Source organism: Pyrus communis, chromosome 8, assembly GCF_963583255.1.
Source record: "Pyrus communis chromosome 8, drPyrComm1.1, whole genome shotgun sequence".
Classification (NCBI taxonomy): Eukaryota; Viridiplantae; Streptophyta; class Magnoliopsida; order Rosales; family Rosaceae; genus Pyrus; species Pyrus communis.
This window is the reverse complement of record NC_084810.1, coordinates 689,474-706,656: the sequence shown is the minus strand read 5'-3', so window position 1 is coordinate 706,656 and position 17,183 is coordinate 689,474. Positions and strand designations below refer to the sequence as shown.

Here is a 17,183-nt window from a genome sequence, read left to right as displayed (position 1 = left end):
TTAGGCATTACATTATCCACTGCCACCATTTCTCATTGTTCTTGATTGTGTTTTTTCTTATTAAACTATAAAGTATAATTATTAAGTCATGTGCTTTGAATCTAAACAAGCCTTCTTGTCGGGTTGTTTTTGGGACCATCGTTGATAAATAATTTGTAATTATCTAACTCCAAATGTTTGTCTTTGGATTCTTACTTTTATTTAGCTCCTTGGGGACAACATCCCATCCAACTATATTTAAAAAAAGAAAAACCATTTGATAGACCTATATACCTATATGTATTTTTAATAAAATGACACGACTAAACATCTAGTAACGGGAATGATAGTAGACTATAATAATAGTACTAATAGTTATGAATTCATATTCAACTTCGGTTTATTCGAATCAAAGAAAAAAAACTTCAATGTCCGACCACATCAGTAAAGTACTTGGGCTTCTGATCATATCTCTAAGTAGCGCTTAGTAAATGGGCCATGTTTGTCGCATTCGTGTTGTTTTTGTATTATATTTGTTTTCTTAATGGATCGTGTTATGCTAAACTCATTATCTTAACGGGTTCGTATTAGGTAACCCAATAACGACCAAATTGGTTGACAAGTCATGTCATTTCATGTAGGATTAACGGGTCATGCAAAAAAATTTCATGTCAAATGTATAGATCTAGTAAACAATATCTTATCGAGTTCTTAACGAATGACCAAATAACGACCTCACTTGTTAACGGGTTAACCCATAATAAGTTTCATTCCAAGTCATGCTAAGTAATTGTTGTTTACTAGGGGACAAAGCACTCAAACAAAGCTATCAAATTAGAATAGTACTAAGAGACAAAAGGTAACCCCAATGGCAAATCTTAGAGCCCATAAAACTTTCACATATAAACTCCGTTTCTGTCACGAAGTTACAACATCAATAATACAATCATGAACCCTAACATATGGAACCAGCTAGACCTTGACCGTTTGTGCTTCGTAGTTTGGGGCTCTTTGCCTCTCGACCCTATCACCGCGTGCACTTTCCATCCAATTACTACTAAAAAGCAGTGCTTAATATTAATTAATTTAAACTAAGAACTTGAACACCTAACAACTTGGAGGAGAATCTCAGAAGCAGCTTTCAGCTTTTAGCTTTTAGCTTTTAGCTTAGAGCTGGCCAAATGAGTGGGCAAGATAAGCCAGCGTTCCTACGAGGGGTGCGTTGATGTAAGTGGCTGGCTCGGACTGCTGGTAATCTGACCGTTGATCTGGGAACTTGTCGTTCTGGTCGGGCCCACCGATCACTGCCCCCACCAGGATGTTGGGGTTAGGGGATTGGGAGCTCATCACGCTGAAGCCAGACGAGCATTGGATCTTGGCCGGGTGTGCGGCGACGGACGGCAGGGATGAGCCCCTGTGGTGGATCCTCTGTGGGTACCTTGGGCCGTACCCCACCATGTAGGACATCTTCATTGGGTTGTCTCCTAGCAAATAATCCACCTGATAAAAATCATTAACATAAACATGATTAAAAAGAGATTAATTAAGACAAAGTCCACTTGCTTGAAAGTTAAACTTTAAACTCTGTGTAAGTATCATTCTTTAGTTGATTAATTTAAAGAAAATTAGAATATTAGTCTTTGAACGAGCTTTAATTTTTAAATTGAAAATTCGTAAGTATTCTTCGAACCCGTTACAATGTGAACAATCAAAAGGCGAAAGTTGTAACCGAATTTCTCAGAATAGTCATTGTTTCACGTTGTGACAAGTTCAGGACCACTACTCACTACAAACAAAGCTCCCATCAGACCAAAATTTAGGACCAATGTTCTAACTTTCACATTAATTTGTATAACAAGAGAAATTAATGTCTTTAACATGACATTTACGAGTAACATTGTCCAATCCGAACTCGATCACGACATACCTGTCTCTTGGCAATTGCTCGGAGCCGCGTTGGGGTGATGGCGGTGCCGCCGCAGTAAACCACCTGGCGGGAATGGGTTAAGTACTTGGCGTAGCTCAAGATCAGAAACGAGGTGGATGTCACATACTGCATGTTGCTGTCATTCATCTTGAACAGAAGACCACCTGCATCCAAAAACACCAAAACCAGCCGTTATAAACAGGACCACTCTGCCTTTGATTTTTAGAGAGAGAGAGAGAGAGAGAGAGGGAGAGAGAGAGAGAGAGTACCTGGAGTGTATTGGGCCGAGTAAGAGGCTCCGGGAATGATTGAACAGATGAAACTATCTGCATGCCCTTTGTAGTCATGGAGTGACCTCACCTTTTGAACGAGGAATGCCTGTGAAAGCAAAACCCCCATGTTATAGTTGTCGGAGTGTTTTTTTCTAACTTACTATAATATCGAAGCCCCGAGAGCACGAAAATTTGATATCGAAAAGGAATTTTTGAGAAAAATGGGACCTTGGAAAGAAGGATTCGTGCTCCGACGTGCTTGTTATCCCATCCGAACGTGTTATCGAACTCCGCCGCGCCGAGGATCTGACCGTTAAGCTGAATGTAGCTGAGATACATGGGATTTTTGGTGGCCTTGTGCAGCCAAGCAGCACCCCACAAAAGCTCATCCTGATAGCCAGAGTAATCACAGTAGTAGGGGCACACAAACTTCTTCAATCCGATGCTGTAAGGGCCTCTGTGCCTATCGGCAAACGCAAACACCTAGAACCAGAAGCGAAACGTGATCTCGGTATTTTGGTTTTTTGTTTTCTTTGGTTGGAGTTTAAAGTTGGGTTTTTTGAACTTACGCTCATGGCCCTCCTGAGCAGAAGCTTGGAGTAAGATGGGTCACATCTTCTGAAGACCAATGAGGCAGAAGCGAGAGCAGCAGCAGTTTCAGCTGCAACTTCAGAACCAGGGGTGTTTTGGTCAATCTTCAACACGGTTCTTGGGGTGTCCATGTCTTCTGGTCTCTCCCAACAAGCATGGTCCTTGGTCGCATCACCAACCTGCAAAAATTACCACAAAACGCCTCAGGAAATTAGTAATTTCTGAGAAAAAAAATGGGGGAAAAAAGCAGAGAAATGTGAAACAATGGCTTGGGTGGGGGAATAAAATACCTGAACATAGATGGTGCCTGGGTGCGCGGTAGCTTTGAGGAGGTAGTCGGTGGCCCACCGGATAGCCTGCCTAGCATTCTGAAGCTCTCCCTTCATCAACCCGCCGAACTCGATCACACTCCATGAGAGCATGGTGGTGGTGAAAGCCATGGGAAACCCAAACTTCACATTGTCCCCAGCATCGTAGTATCCTCCAACCAAATCAACCTGCATTTAAAAAAATCTCACAGAAATCAGTAAAATGGTAAAAGCCCACTTCATATTTTGAGGTACATATCGAAACCAAGAAGAGAAAAGGCCGGGAAAATGGAAAGAAAATGTGGGTTTCAGCATACGCGTGCGGCGGCGCCGTCGGAGAGGCCAGAGTCTCTCCTCCAAGAAACCCTCTGGTTAGGAGGGAGCTTTCCGGACCTCTGGCCTTCGAAGAAGAGGATGGACTTGGTGAGGGCATCTCTGTAGTCGTGGCTGGCGGAGAGATGGTGGTGGTAGATTGGGTTGCGGTGGTAGCCAGGAATGGGGTTGGCATTGCAGAGGAGGAGGAGAGTGGTGGAGCAAGAGAGGAGGAGGAATCCAAGTGTGGAAGAGAAAGCCATTTTTTGGGAAGTAAAAGTAGAAGAAAAAACAATGCAGGCCAACTAACAAGCCAACGGCCAACCTGCAAGGCCGCAGTGAGAAGAAGCAGACACCTCTTCCTTCTCTCCTCCCTCTGTATTTATAAACTGCAAAGGCTGCAAGCTGCTGGCCTCCTCTGTTTAACCATGCTAGGTCTTAATCTTAGTTAACTCTCCACATCCTCCAATAACGGCTTTTGCTTTGTGTCAATTAAAATTGGATTATCTTGTAAGGCACTTTTGCCTTTGTATTGGTTCATTGTGCAATCACTGCAACGTGCATGCCCTTTCCCTTTACAACGAAATGTCATTGTAGCTGTATTCAAACTAATAATACATTATCATGTTAAAAAGGTTAAAATGTTTGGCACAATATAATTGACTTGAGATACTGTCATTCACATAAGTTTTTCTCTACTCTTCTGTAGTTTCCCTCTATATTTATGAACGAGATTTGTCACATGAAGAATGACTTATCTACACCAGGTACGCCACTGTGTATGTATCTTAAATAAATAATGCAATGACATGCGGTTTGACTTTCCTCCACAACATTGCATTATTGGTTTGAAATAAGATCTCAATGACATACACAAACCAATAAATTTAAAATGCACAACGGTGCCTAATCGTTTGAGTCTTTGAGATATCTAACACAACAAAATTTGAATATATGTAAGTTTATCTCTTTTTTTCTGGATTTCCTCTATATTTGCAGTGATGCTGAAATAACCTCTTTTTGGGTGTTTACTTACTTATCAAGAAATTACAGTACAAGTTCATTGAGTCGTTTTGTTTTTTGAACTTATGACAAGTACCTTTCCTTTAACCTTAATCTCAAAGCCTATCACCCATTGTTTGCAATAGGCATCAGATGCAAAATGTACCAGAAATGCTCTCAAATTCTTTGGGCTTTGGATACTAAAAGACTCCTACTTTGATTTTCTCACATCAAGAATACCTTATGAAGTAATTTTTTTGGGGGAAGTACTTGCAATTTATGACCATGTCGTTACCAAAGCTAAAACACATTGGATTGAGTTCCACTGTGAACCTTTGTGTTTAGAGGCCGCGTACCGAGAGATCCAGACTGTTCAAAAAAAAAAGATTCAGATCGTTCAAATTTTTAGATTTTTTTGAAGTAGGTCAGTGTGATGGACTAATGGAGGCCATAACCGTAAGATTAAAATTGAGTGACTAGATCTCTCGGTCTGCGAGCTATGAACAAAGAGATCCGAAATGGATCTCCATCCAAACAGACAAATATCATTGAAGCTACACCAAGGTAGCTATGCAGCTAGTTTAAGAAACAAAATTTACTACCTTGGAGATATTGATCATAAGAATCATATTCTAACCTAACCTAATCTAATTTATAAATAATGAGTTTCGGATTTGAGTACATATGGTGAGTACTTTACTCTAGTTAGCTTGGATATGTTTATATATACTTAATTAATTAAGAGAGTACTTGATAACTGCTTTTTTGTTTCAAAAAATAATAAAGGACAATACTTTTCATTTCCGGAGAGGAGGACACTAACATCATTTCACTAGATTGTAAGGATAATCATAATCGTCATTCCCGTTATCATTCCTTGAAAATTATCGCTAGAATGATTTGTTCAATTTTGAGACTATTTTGTCACCTATATGTGCCGAACAAATTTACACTTATGATAATAAGTAGTAATTTCATGATGAACCGTCAATTTCTTCGAACAATATAGATGACAAAACAATCTTCAAATCGAGAGAATCTTTTAAAGAAAATATCTTTAAACGATGATAATGAGAACGAATAGTATGAATTATTCTTATTGTACAGTGAAATGAGGAATAAGTGAAATATTATTATACGATAAAGTGATATTGAACTTTGTTTCAATTCCTATGGTTACGATACAAGTTACAATTGAACCATGCTCCAGTTGCCCTTACGATACAAGTTACAATTGAACTATGCTCTAGTTGCCAATACCATACAAGTTACAATTGAACTATGCTCCAGTTGCCCATACTGTTAGAATCTAAATTTACAGTCAGACCAGAGATTCAGAAAAGTTGATGAACCTATAAAAGTTGGGTTCTTCGGAATGGATATTTAAATGAAATATGCTGTCGGAGAAAAGTTGTCAACAAAGCCCCATCCGTCCCATGCATAAATACATATATGGGAAAGGGATCTGAATATCTTTTTCACCAAATCCATCAAATTCATTAATTTGAGCTCTTGAAATTTGATGCAACTGTGACATCCCACATCACTCAGGGGAGTGATCCTTAAAAGTATTTTCCCATCCCTACCTAACATGAGGTCTTTTGGGAGCTCACTGGCTTCGGGTTCGATCGGAACTCCGAAGTTAAGCGAGAAGAGGGCTAGAGCAATCCCATGATGGGTGACCCACTGGGAAGTTGCTCGTGAGTTCCCAAAAACAAAACCGTTAGGGAATGGTAAGCCCAAAGCGGACAATATCGTGCTACAGTGGTGGAGCGGGCCCGGGAAGGGTTCTGCCCCAGGCTAGGATTTGACAATTTGGTATCAGAGCCTAACCCTGGTCGTGGTGTGCCGACGAGGACATCGGGCCCCTAAGGGGGGTGGATTGTGACATCCCACATCACCCAGGGGAGTGATCCTTAAAAGTATATTCCCATCCTTATCTAACACGAGGCATTTTGGGAGCTCACTGGCTTCGGGTTCCATAGGAACTCCGAAGTTAAGCGAGAAGGGGGCTAGAGCATTCCCAGGATGGGTGACCCACTGGGAAGTTGCTCTGAGTTCTCAGAAACAAAACCGTGAGGGAATGGTAAGCCCAAAGCGGACAATATCGTGTTACGGTGGTGGAGCGGGTTCGGGAAGTGACCCACCCCGAGTCGGGATGTGACACAACTACTAAAGTTATTATAACTTTTAAAAAGGACTTATGTTATTAGTCGTTGGATCAAATTTCAAGAATCCGGATTGATGGATTTAGTGAATTTGGTGGAAGGAAGATCCCTTTCCATATATATGTACTAGTTCTAGTTTTTGGGATGGAACACACTTTTATTGAGAAATACGATGACTTCTTCTAAATTCTGATCCCTAATTCACATAATACCAATAGCAGCCCATCAATCCAAATCGAGTTCACACATAGAAGGAAGTATCATTTCTATCATCTAGTACTACTACCGCTGACATGCACCGACGGATTTTGCTTAGTTTCATCGATTTTTTAGGATACAATCACGTACTAGATACAAATATCTACAAATGACTAATTATTTTGTGTATTCGACAAATCATAAATGTGTCAATGTAAATACAATGTGTATAACGGTATTTTCAAATGTTTGTATTGTAACTGAACCCTAGTTCAAAGCCGGCTTACTGCAATGTCATTGATATTGTTGGAGCTGAAATATATAGTTGGAGAAATTTGGAGTAGTGCAAAGAGTTTAGAAGAGTGTTGCTTTTAACGATAGAGAACTCAAGTGCAACCAAGTGTATATCTCTTTAGAGTGTGCCACTGAAAACTCAAAGCCAAAAGTTTAGAAGCAACTTTAGAAACTATATAAACAGCATCCAACTCTTGTCAAGAATCAAACAAAAGCAAAAGATAATATGATGAAGCCTACGTATTCTAGAGCATATGTGTAGTCATAAAGGAATATGGTTTTTTAATTAAAGAAAAACTTGAGGTCTGATGTTCTTTCTTCAACTTTGATCTCGTGTTTATGAAAAGATTAGTTATTTTTAGGATGTACAATGTGTCAAATTATTAGAGAGAGGGGTAAATGCTCACTTTCGACAACAATTGATATTATTCATAACTTGTTAATTGCCACTTGCACAGTTCGACAAATGTGGGGTTTTATAACAAAAGATTTCAGTAGTAATTGCAGTAGAGTTTTGGAATACTTTAACTCTTCTTTTCTCCTTCATCTTGCCGTTGTGCGATATTTCAACACAAAGAGACCTTAGAAAATTTAGGAGTATAGTTGAGTATTGGTTAATCACTTCAATAATTTGGATTTTAAGTATTAAATTATCTGAAACCTTAATGACTTTTTTATACATTAAATATGTTAAATAATCAATCATATTAATAAATAAGAGCAAAGTTGAATATCAGAGTGCGCGATAACCAAGGCTACAAAATAATAGGAATATTATTAAACAAACAAGAATGCCGAAACGGCTACAAAATCTCAAGAGGCTACACCGTGACTAACTTATTTTCAAATGAATAACAAACATGCTATTTATATTAAACTAACCCTAACCCTAAAAGGTAAGAAACCGAAACCCTAATGCTAACGGGCTAAGCCTAGAAAACCAAACATTAAAGTAAACTTAAATACTAATATTTTCCAACAAGATCAAGTGAAGAAAGTTAAGTATAATTAGAATTTTCTCAGCACGCCATATCTTTCTTTTAAGTTAAAAACATGGCGTGACATGCACAAAAATCTAAATTAAATGAATCTTTATTAAGTTACAAGTTTTATGTAGTCGAACATAATGTGTAAGAGTGAAGAGGTTGGATGAAAGGGAATTAACAATCACGGGAAAGAATAGATGTTGATCTATCTATCTATCCAATAATGGACCTTGTTCAGTTTTTCTTCCAGGTCAGAAACCGATGGCCCAGATTTGACGGGTGAGTGCGAGAGAGCATGTTTCTTATAAATGGGCTTATTTGTATCATCGCGTGGTGGTGCCCCTATTTGTATCATCGCGTGGTGGTGCCCCTCCCCACATGCTAAACTAAAGCATGCATTCATGCATGTTCATCTTTATCACCTTCCTCATCACTCATGCATCGCCTCTCTGTAAAACACAAAGTTTGAATAAACGATGACCGAAAAATCTGACACCAAAACATACACACACACTTTTGAAGTTTCAGAGAAACGGGACGCGGTCCACTACTAATAGTATTGATATTGTTCATACTTAATCATTGATTAGTATAGAATTTATATACTAATATAGAACTTTTTACTTTATTCAACATACACATTTGCTTGATCATCTTGTATGATGCATGCATATGCAATCAAATCCTTCATTTATATATTTTTAATTCCTTTGTCTTTTAAAATTCAAAGTATTTAATCAGTTAGATTAGCAGGGAAGAAGTTAGAGATTTGTATGAGCAGGGGTATCCTCAAACAACAAAGTGACATTTAAAAATCTCAAGAATTTATTGACCAAAATACTAATATATTAATCCATAAAGTTTTTCATACAACATATTACAATATTTATCGAATCGTTTTCATGTTTTGAAAGCGTTGCATAACAATATCATTACCAATACCATTAAATATCTTTTTATATAAAAATAATCATGTTATCATTCATCCATTGATCTCTAAATTAGAAAACTAAATTCTAAATTGAAATGCCAAAAACAAATTAATGAAGTAAAGTCGTATAAAATACCTTGTGAAGTAAAATTCTTGTGTTGAATTTTGATAATTGATTACTTGAACTCCAACTGTCTATAACACTCCAAATTCAATTGAGTTTTGGTTGAATGAAAGGGGAGGAAAAATCTGGAGAAGTTGAGGACTGGAATTGCTTTGCCATACGTGGTGAGATGAGTTTTGTGTGGATTAACGACCTAGGGTTAGAAAAACGGGGAGGCACAATTAAATTAATTGTTAATTAAATTGTCATTAGGTAGGGCATTTGGGATCCAAAAACAGTAGACTAGTTTAGTTGCCTACCAATTTTTTTTAATTGTAGTTTAATTATGGCTAGTTAATGAGAATTGGAATGCAACCATACATTATTTTTAAATTAGTGGGGCATCCGCTCCCCTTAGGTTTATACTAGCTCCGTCCTTGTAGATTAGGGTTAATGAAGTTTCATGAAAACGAAATCGGATGTGTAGGGCTCTCCAGTCGATTTCAACATGCCCTCATCAATAAGTTTCTAATCCTCCAGTCGATTTCAACGTGCCCTCTTCAATAAGTTTCTAATCCTTAATAAATGTCTTGGAGCTAATCTTCCAGCTTCTGCAGTAATGATATTTGGTCATAGCAGGTTAATTAATTCTTTGAGTCTTTATATTCTACGAGAAATTTTTCGTACACCTAATGCTGCTGACGACATTGAAAGTCGATCATTACTACGCATGTGGAATTGGTATTGTGATTAGCTTAACATACCAACAATGTGACATCTAGTAAGTAGAAGTTTCAAGTCGTTGCATGCACCTCTATGTTGAACAAAGTTTTTTTTTTTTTTTTTTTTTCTGGGTTTGGAAAGTGTTAATATTGAGCAATAAACCTTAAAGGGGAAAAAGAAGACTTCGCCACCAAAATAAATAAAAGAGGCTACTCTTGTCGTGGCATAGAACTTACTTTTCTTCTCCAAATCTTGTCATGTACTATGGCTTGTCAAGTCTTTTCTAGAAACCCTAAATAAATATAGACACTAAGATTGTAATTTAGTGGGAAAAGCAGGTCTAACCAGAGCATGCAGGCATGTGGTGCAACCACTTTCATCATTGCGGCCCTCTCCTCTTCCAAATAGTATTTCTCAGCTCACCTTTCATCATTCTCCAACTGGGGTTAGAGATTAACTCCGGATCTCATTGTTTGGAGTCTTAAGATTAAGTAATTTGGACAATTCAAGGTTCGGATTTCTTTTTTCACAAATTAAGAGCTCAAGTTTCCTAATTCTTAGGCTCGAAACACTAAAGTCCGGAAAAGACCTAAATTCCCATTTGGGATCCCACCTTTCACGGTTTTCTTGCTTGAATCGTGCTATAATTCTTTTATGAACTGACAAATGCAGATACTATAGAAAAAAACTCACACGATCTCACATACACTTTATATTTACTGTTTATATGATATTGTAAATGTAAGACATCCGTTACATGCAACCGAGCATGCGAGGTTTTTTCCTCGACAGTAGCATCGCTTCGACCTCAAACTAAAACCCTTTCAATAAAACCGATCTGCTTACTTTGAATATTGCATGCACATTTTAATTTGGAGTTACGTAAAACATTTGAAGACTCTACAAATTCGAAGTCGATGTACTTACGTCAAAGATCATGCCAATCTTATATGCATTCATGTTTTAGAATTAAGTCATAAAAATGCTAATAATTATGAATTTGGGCCCCTACTCAACAACATTGATATATGAAAGTAGAACACGCATAACAACATTGTAGATCACACTATTAGCTCAAGGGAGGCAGATTGTCTACCCTCTTGTTTGGGCATCATTCTCATCTCCTCCTATTTGTGCGGTCACGGTTAAACCACGTCAACATTTTATATTCCTATTGTTTTTTGTCTTATTATCTCTATAAAAAAACTCAATATAAAATATTGACGTAATTTAACTGTGACCGCACAAAATAGAAGGAGATGAGAATGGCACTCAAACAGAAGGCAGGCAATCTACCTCCTAGCTCGAGATGATGTCGTGACATTCTAAAAAGAGTAGAGCACGCTAGTCTGTTTTCTCAATGTCTCAACTAGTCAAACCAAGAAAATAAGGAATATTGGTAGACTTGAGCCAACTACCTCCCTGTATAAATTCTCCAACAGTGAACTGACTTGCCTCAACCGAACTATTAATGACCCGATAACCCGGCCACGTCACCCTCGCACTCGTATTCGAACCGGGTCCACGGTTCAAATATTCCCCATAATACAACGTACTCAACGCAAAGGACCCGTTCCACTCCAACCATCCAGCGGGGTCCACCAAATCATCAATGTACGATTTCAGATAAACGGTCCTCGAGTACTCCTTCCACGGACGGCCCAGATACGTTGTAAAATTCGATTTCACCGGAATCAAATCCGACCCGGCCGTGACCTTGCAATTCAGGATGGAAATCCCGGTGTTCTGGTTCGGGTCCTCTCTTCCCTGGGCGGTGAAGATGTTTTTCTGCTTTTCGTTCGGCTTGCGGGCGTAGAGGTTGCAGTTCTCGAGGACGACGGCAGCGTTGCCGAAGATAAAGTCGACGGTGCCGTAGACGTCGCATTCGCGGTAGAACTGGCGGAGGGAGTGGACGTAGAGAGTGTCCTGGTAGCCGACGAAGCTGCACTTGTAGAATGCGGAAAAGTCGGCGCCGCTTCTTAAGGCGACTGCTTGGTGTTTACTTGGGCCGGCTCCGTTTTCGAATGTGATTCCTTTGGCGATGAATCCGTCTCCTACCACAGCTGAAAAAAAAAAAAAAAAAAACCCCATTTCAGAAACGGATCAGAGAACGCATAGTTGAATTAAATTGGAGAAAAAAAAACAAAGAAAGTATTATGGCTCCTGAGGACATGCTTATTCATTGCCCATCTTAGTAGGTTTAGAGAAAATCATACACGGTCCATGGCCCAATTAAAGGATTTGGATCCTCCAGATCCCGTCCCTGGGATCCCGGGGATCAAGGCACAAGAACCGTTCATCAAACCTCAAATCAAACACAATAAAAGAAATTAAAGTAAAAACGTTGGTCGGAGCCCTAAGATGGGCAATGAATAAGCATGTCCTCAGGAGCCATAATACTTTGGTATGAGGTTTGTGGTTCTTATGAAGTTCAGACAATTTGCTGCTTGTGAGCTTTGAAGAGGACTTTGGTATGAGAATCGGTGGAAGGAGAGAGGGAAAAAGGGAGAGAGGAAGAAAGTTAGAGAGGTTTGGAGTTTAGGTTTCAGGAAAAGGGTGATGAGGATGACCATACTAGACTTAAAACAACGGTGGTTAGTTGCTTATCCCACGACATTTTTTGTAAGATCATAAGAGCATTTCATGTTGAGATTTTTGGGCTCGTTTTAAGTTAAAATTCTGACTGCATTGCTGTAGTGATGTCATTTTCCTTCAAATCACTGTGTTACGGATATAATTTCTTGTTAATATAGTTTAAAGTAAAAATACTACTTTCATGAAGAGAGAGAAAGAGACATATATATATATATATATAATATATGTATGTATATATATATATATCGAGAGAGAGAGATATATATATATATATAATATATGTGTGTATATATATATATATATATCGAGAGAGAGAGAGACATATATATATATATCAGCTGGATCTTTAGTTCTTGTATTATTGATGAAGAGAGAGAGAGACATATATATATATATATATATATATAATATGTATGTATATATATATATATATATAGAGAGAGAGAGAGAGAGAGAGAGAGAGAGAGAGAGAGAGAGAGAGAGAGAGAGAGAGAGAGATATATATATATATATATATATATATATATATCAGCTGGATCTTTAGTTCTTGTATTATTGATTTTAAAAGAGTAAAAAGATGATAATATTTTGTCCGACAAATTGATGTTGCTACGCGCTTCTAATGCTACCAACCACGCAACACGGGCAAGATAATGACAAAAGTAGGGTCCTGACCGGAGCCACCGACACTTAATAATCTGGCTAAAGTCCACTCAGTTATCCATCGTCCTTTAATTCAAAAGTTTAATCAAGTTTAATCTCAATGATTACACCCTTAATTAAGCTCCTTTATAGCAAGTTACTGTTACATATTTAAGAAGTAATTTAATCTAATTCTTTATTGAGCCAAGTACATTTTACGTTATCAAAATTTCGAGTCAATTTCATAACTGATTACACTATTTCAATTTTTCACGTTACACCTTAATGTTTTAACATTTCACCAATTTACGCCTTATATTAGGTGAGTGTGTACGGCCAACTGTTAATTGTTAAAGTGACAATGCGGGAACCACACTAACCATGCATGCTACATATATTGAACACATTGATGGCATATTAAGAGTAGATCCAACGCTATTACTTCAAATAATTAACCAGACCGTCAACTTAACAAAATGCATAAATTTGTCAAATTTCAGAACTTTAAGTTGCAATATTTGAAATTCAAAACCTCTCAGCACAAGTTGAAACCAACTCCAAATCTCGATGGTGTGGAATGTACTATGCTCTTGTTTATTAGAATGTACGCATATGGGATTTAAGGAATTTGTTTTTTAAGGAATTTGTTTTTGGCTCTTTTGTGGCTGTGAATATATATGTACAGATGCATATGGTCCTACAATTATAATACGAGTCCTACGTACAATTGACTTAAGGAGAGACTTTTTGCTGTGCTCGGAACACAGATGGTACACTTTGTGTCATTATATAAGTGAAGAGGAATTTTATGTTTTAAGTTGATAATTTTTTAACATAAATATCTTAACACTTTTATAGCAATACATGATTTATTGACTCATGTTTTGGACACATTAAAAGATCTGACTTAAGACAATGCTCGATTATATAACATCACATGCACCGTGGGACAACCCTCACCAGCCTGCCAATCTATTTCAAATTAGGACAATTAATTCAAAGTTTTTTTTGTTTTTTTTTTCTATTTTGGTATTGATTTCAAAAGTTTGCAACCTAATAATTTGAAGCACTAGCTAGCTAGTTGAGAAGAAGAGAAAAAGAAATACTCACCGACGGTGGCTGATCGGAAAGTAGTCCACCCATCCACTACATTCCGGCTGGCTTTCACAATCGTGTTTCCAATCCCATCTCCCAAAAACATCAGATTTGTCTTCTTCTTCACAACCTCCACATTCTCAAAATATGCCCCGGCCTTTATGTATATCACAAACCTACGGATACAAAGATAGCGATTATATACATCAGTGTGGTTACATTGTTTAGAGCGTATGTACTTCTTCTATGTACTAAAGTAGTTCAAACAAGACTATCATTTGCATAAAAAAAAAAAGTCATAATTATCGCACGCGGTGAGAAAATTAATGATGAGAAAAATAAAGCGAGTGTGCGAAAATCAATACAAAATATCGTTGTCTATAACCTAGTCGCACTCAGCCCAAAATTAATTATGTAAAATATTACCTGGTTGCGCTTGAATTAGGAGCCACAGCGACGGCCTCGCTGATGGTAGTGAAGTTTCCAGTGCCGTCCTTGGCCACCACCAAATCGTACTTTGTCTCATTCGTCGAGGACTGCAACAACCTTCGATCTTTCGGTGAAACCCAATTCGGGAACCCCTTTTTTGCAGGTCCGAAGTCGGGGAACATCTCCGACTTCATCGTCTCAGAGTACTCGTACTTCTGAGCTCCCGGAATCTTCTTAAGCATAACGAGCGCATTGCTAACGTGCTGTGAGATTGTATTTATTCTACCTTCAATTTCGCCCTTCACAATTCCCATATTGCTACTCCGAGGAGCAGTCCCGTTAGCACTAAAACCATCAAGACACGTGTACTGGTTGGTCATGGCAGCACTGAGTAGGGCTTTCAAGTGGTAGTAGAGGTTGGAGTTGAGTTTTTTGTTGGGGGAGAGGTCGGAGATGGCTGACTTGAGCTCGTCGATTGTGTTGTCGAGGAGCTCAAGGCAGTCGTCGAGAGGCCACTGCTGAAGCGAGCTGAGCATTTTGTTGAACTGCTTTTTGATGCTGGTGCAGTTAGAGGAGGAGGCTTTGACTTCAGTCACGGTGTGGGAGACGGTGGAGGAGATGATTTGCGGGAGGGTTTTGGAGGCAAGATTGGGGAAGGTGGCGAGGGTGGAGAGGCAGAGGGATTTGTGGAGTGTGTCTTGGCATGCCCAATGGGCTGTTTCTAGAACCTGTTTTTGAATGTGGTTTTGGAAATGGATTTTTGGGCTTTTTGACTTTGAGTTTTTGAAATGTGGTTTTGAAAAGAGTAGGATTAGGAAGAGGATTGAAGTTGGAAACAATGTTGAGAGCAAGATTTTTGTTCTTCTTAGATTGGACATGGCTGTGTACTTGTGTTTGTGAGAAACAGAATGGGAGACAGATGCAGGGGGGGAGGAAGGATTAATATAGGCGGCTGGAGGATGAATGTTAAAACAAAGAGACAACTAATGTCATTATGACGGTATTATCATCAGCTAATCAGAATATTGTCATGGATTTTATCTTGTCACATAATCAGAATATTATTACGGTGACATCTTTATTGCATAATAAAAATATGACTTTTTTAGCCATAAGTACGGTGACATCTTTATTGCATAATAAAAGTATATAACATTTCACTTTGGTCATTGATATTTGAAACCAATATAATTAGTTTCAGATATGAGAAATTTTTTACTGTGATTGGAACACGAGTGGTACATCCGTGTTTTTATATAAATGGTGAGAAATTTATTTTTTAAAATTCTTAACTTTTTAACACACATATCCCACAATTTGTACAGTGACACGTAATGTATCATCCCATCTCCATGTACCGATCACATTGAAAAATTTCCCCTTTGATATTGTCTACCATCAATCATTTTGATTATTCGATGAAAAATCTTTATTAAATAAGAAAATAATAATAAAATATCCTCAATTTTTGTCACATCATTTTGGCCCATTGAGGTCATTTTGTTATTTTGATCCTTATTTAACAGAGTTTTCACGAAATACCAAAATGATTGATGATGGACAAACTTATGAACCACTTCTATTTGTTTCAAATCTCAGATACCAAAGTGAAGAATTATGCCAATCATAAGGATCATTTTGACTAAAAAATCTAAAGATATTTTCATGAATTAAAATAATTACAGTAATTTGGAACCTATATCAAAATTTCTTTTCAGCAAATTAAAACAATTAAATTAATTTTGAATATCTTCCTTATAAAAGAAAATGATTGGTAATAAATGTGTGCTTATTTGTGGATCACCGTGCATTAATAGAAAAATGTTTGTAACGCTCTTATAATAGTGAAAACGCAGAGTGTTATCATCTTTACCAAAATTAACCGACACTTTTGACTTCTACTCTCCTTTTTTATGGATTTTTTTAGAAGCCTCTTGTTTATTTGCTTACAGCTAATTTGACAATGGATGAATGAAGAAAGGTATTAGAGGGAGATGACGAAATAAAGAAGGATAAATAAAAACAAACAATATATTTAGTCATGATTTGTTTGAAAGTAATTTCAAAATAATTGAAAACACTTTAAAATCACCAAAGACGACTTTGAAAATATTTATTATAAAATTTGAAAATCTCTACTAATTAATAAAATACTCATTGTCAACCAAAATCCTATGAAATTATCAGTTTAACTCTCTAATTAAAAAAGAACATGAATAAGAAATTAGGGCATAAATGTAATTTTACACAACAAAATTTTGTTGTTTTTGTTTTTCAAAGCCTCACCTACATATAATCCTAACATATGTCTAATTAAAAAAAAAAAAAAACAAAACTTCCCACTCCCACATTCTCTATCACTCTCTTCCTCTCTCCTTCTATTTCAAAAACAAAAATAAAAAAAAATTTCACACACTTTGTGTGTGCCCATATGCTAGTATTTATTATAACTGCTTGATAAAATATCTCACATGAAGTATGTTCAATAAAAAGAAAAATAACGCACTTGAAGTTTTTTTTTTTTGAAAGAAGCACATATATGTAAAATGTTGTCCTTTTTTTTTTTTTTTTTTTAGAAAACACTTGTATTTTTAATTAAAACTATGATATATTTCATTCTCATTTGGA

The 17,183-nt window shown here is 37.3% G+C and overlaps 2 protein-coding genes across 2 annotated transcripts; both read right to left on the bottom strand.

Moving 5' to 3' along the window:
- Positions 1-863: 863 nt before the first annotated feature.
- Positions 864-3,865, bottom strand: LOC137741568 (endoglucanase 17-like). The gene is made up of 7 exons (XM_068481263.1): positions 3,395-3,865; positions 3,060-3,266; positions 2,748-2,948; positions 2,407-2,661; positions 2,176-2,284; positions 1,907-2,070; positions 864-1,479 (listed from the first exon to the last, which is right to left on the bottom strand). Exons 1-7 carry the CDS (start codon positions 3,650-3,652, stop codon positions 1,147-1,149), a joined length of 1,527 nt encoding a protein of 508 aa, XP_068337364.1. The 5' UTR covers positions 3,653-3,865; the 3' UTR covers positions 864-1,146.
- Positions 3,866-10,777: 6,912 nt separating this feature from the next.
- LOC137741567 (pectinesterase) lies at positions 10,778-15,512 on the bottom strand. Its single transcript, XM_068481262.1, has 3 exons — positions 14,553-15,512; positions 14,142-14,302; positions 10,778-11,857 (listed from the first exon to the last, which is right to left on the bottom strand). Exons 1-3 carry the CDS (start codon positions 15,431-15,433, stop codon positions 11,160-11,162), a joined length of 1,740 nt encoding a protein of 579 aa, XP_068337363.1. The 5' UTR covers positions 15,434-15,512; the 3' UTR covers positions 10,778-11,159.
- Positions 15,513-17,183: the final 1,671 nt, after the last annotated feature.

Excerpts from the sequence above, each read along its gene's own strand:
- LOC137741567 (XM_068481262.1), bottom strand. The coding sequence starts at position 15,433 with ATGTCCAATCTAAGAAGAACAAAAATCTTGCTCTCAACATTGTTTCCA. Across the intron at positions 14,303-14,552 it reads CCTAATTCAAGCGCAACCAG|GTTTGTGATATACATAAAGG; the intron begins GTAATATTTTAC and ends TTGTATCCGTAG. Across the intron at positions 11,858-14,141 it reads TTTCCGATCAGCCACCGTCG|CTGTGGTAGGAGACGGATTC; the intron begins GTGAGTATTTCT and ends TTTTTTTTTCAG.
- LOC137741568 (XM_068481263.1), bottom strand. The coding sequence starts at position 3,652 with ATGGCTTTCTCTTCCACACTTGGATTCCTCCTCCTCTCTTGCTCCACC. Across the intron at positions 3,267-3,394 it reads CCGACGGCGCCGCCGCACGC|GTTGATTTGGTTGGAGGATA; the intron begins GTATGCTGAAAC and ends TTTTAAATGCAG. Across the intron at positions 2,662-2,747 it reads TGCTCAGGAGGGCCATGAGC|GTGTTTGCGTTTGCCGATAG; the intron begins GTAAGTTCAAAA and ends TTCTGGTTCTAG.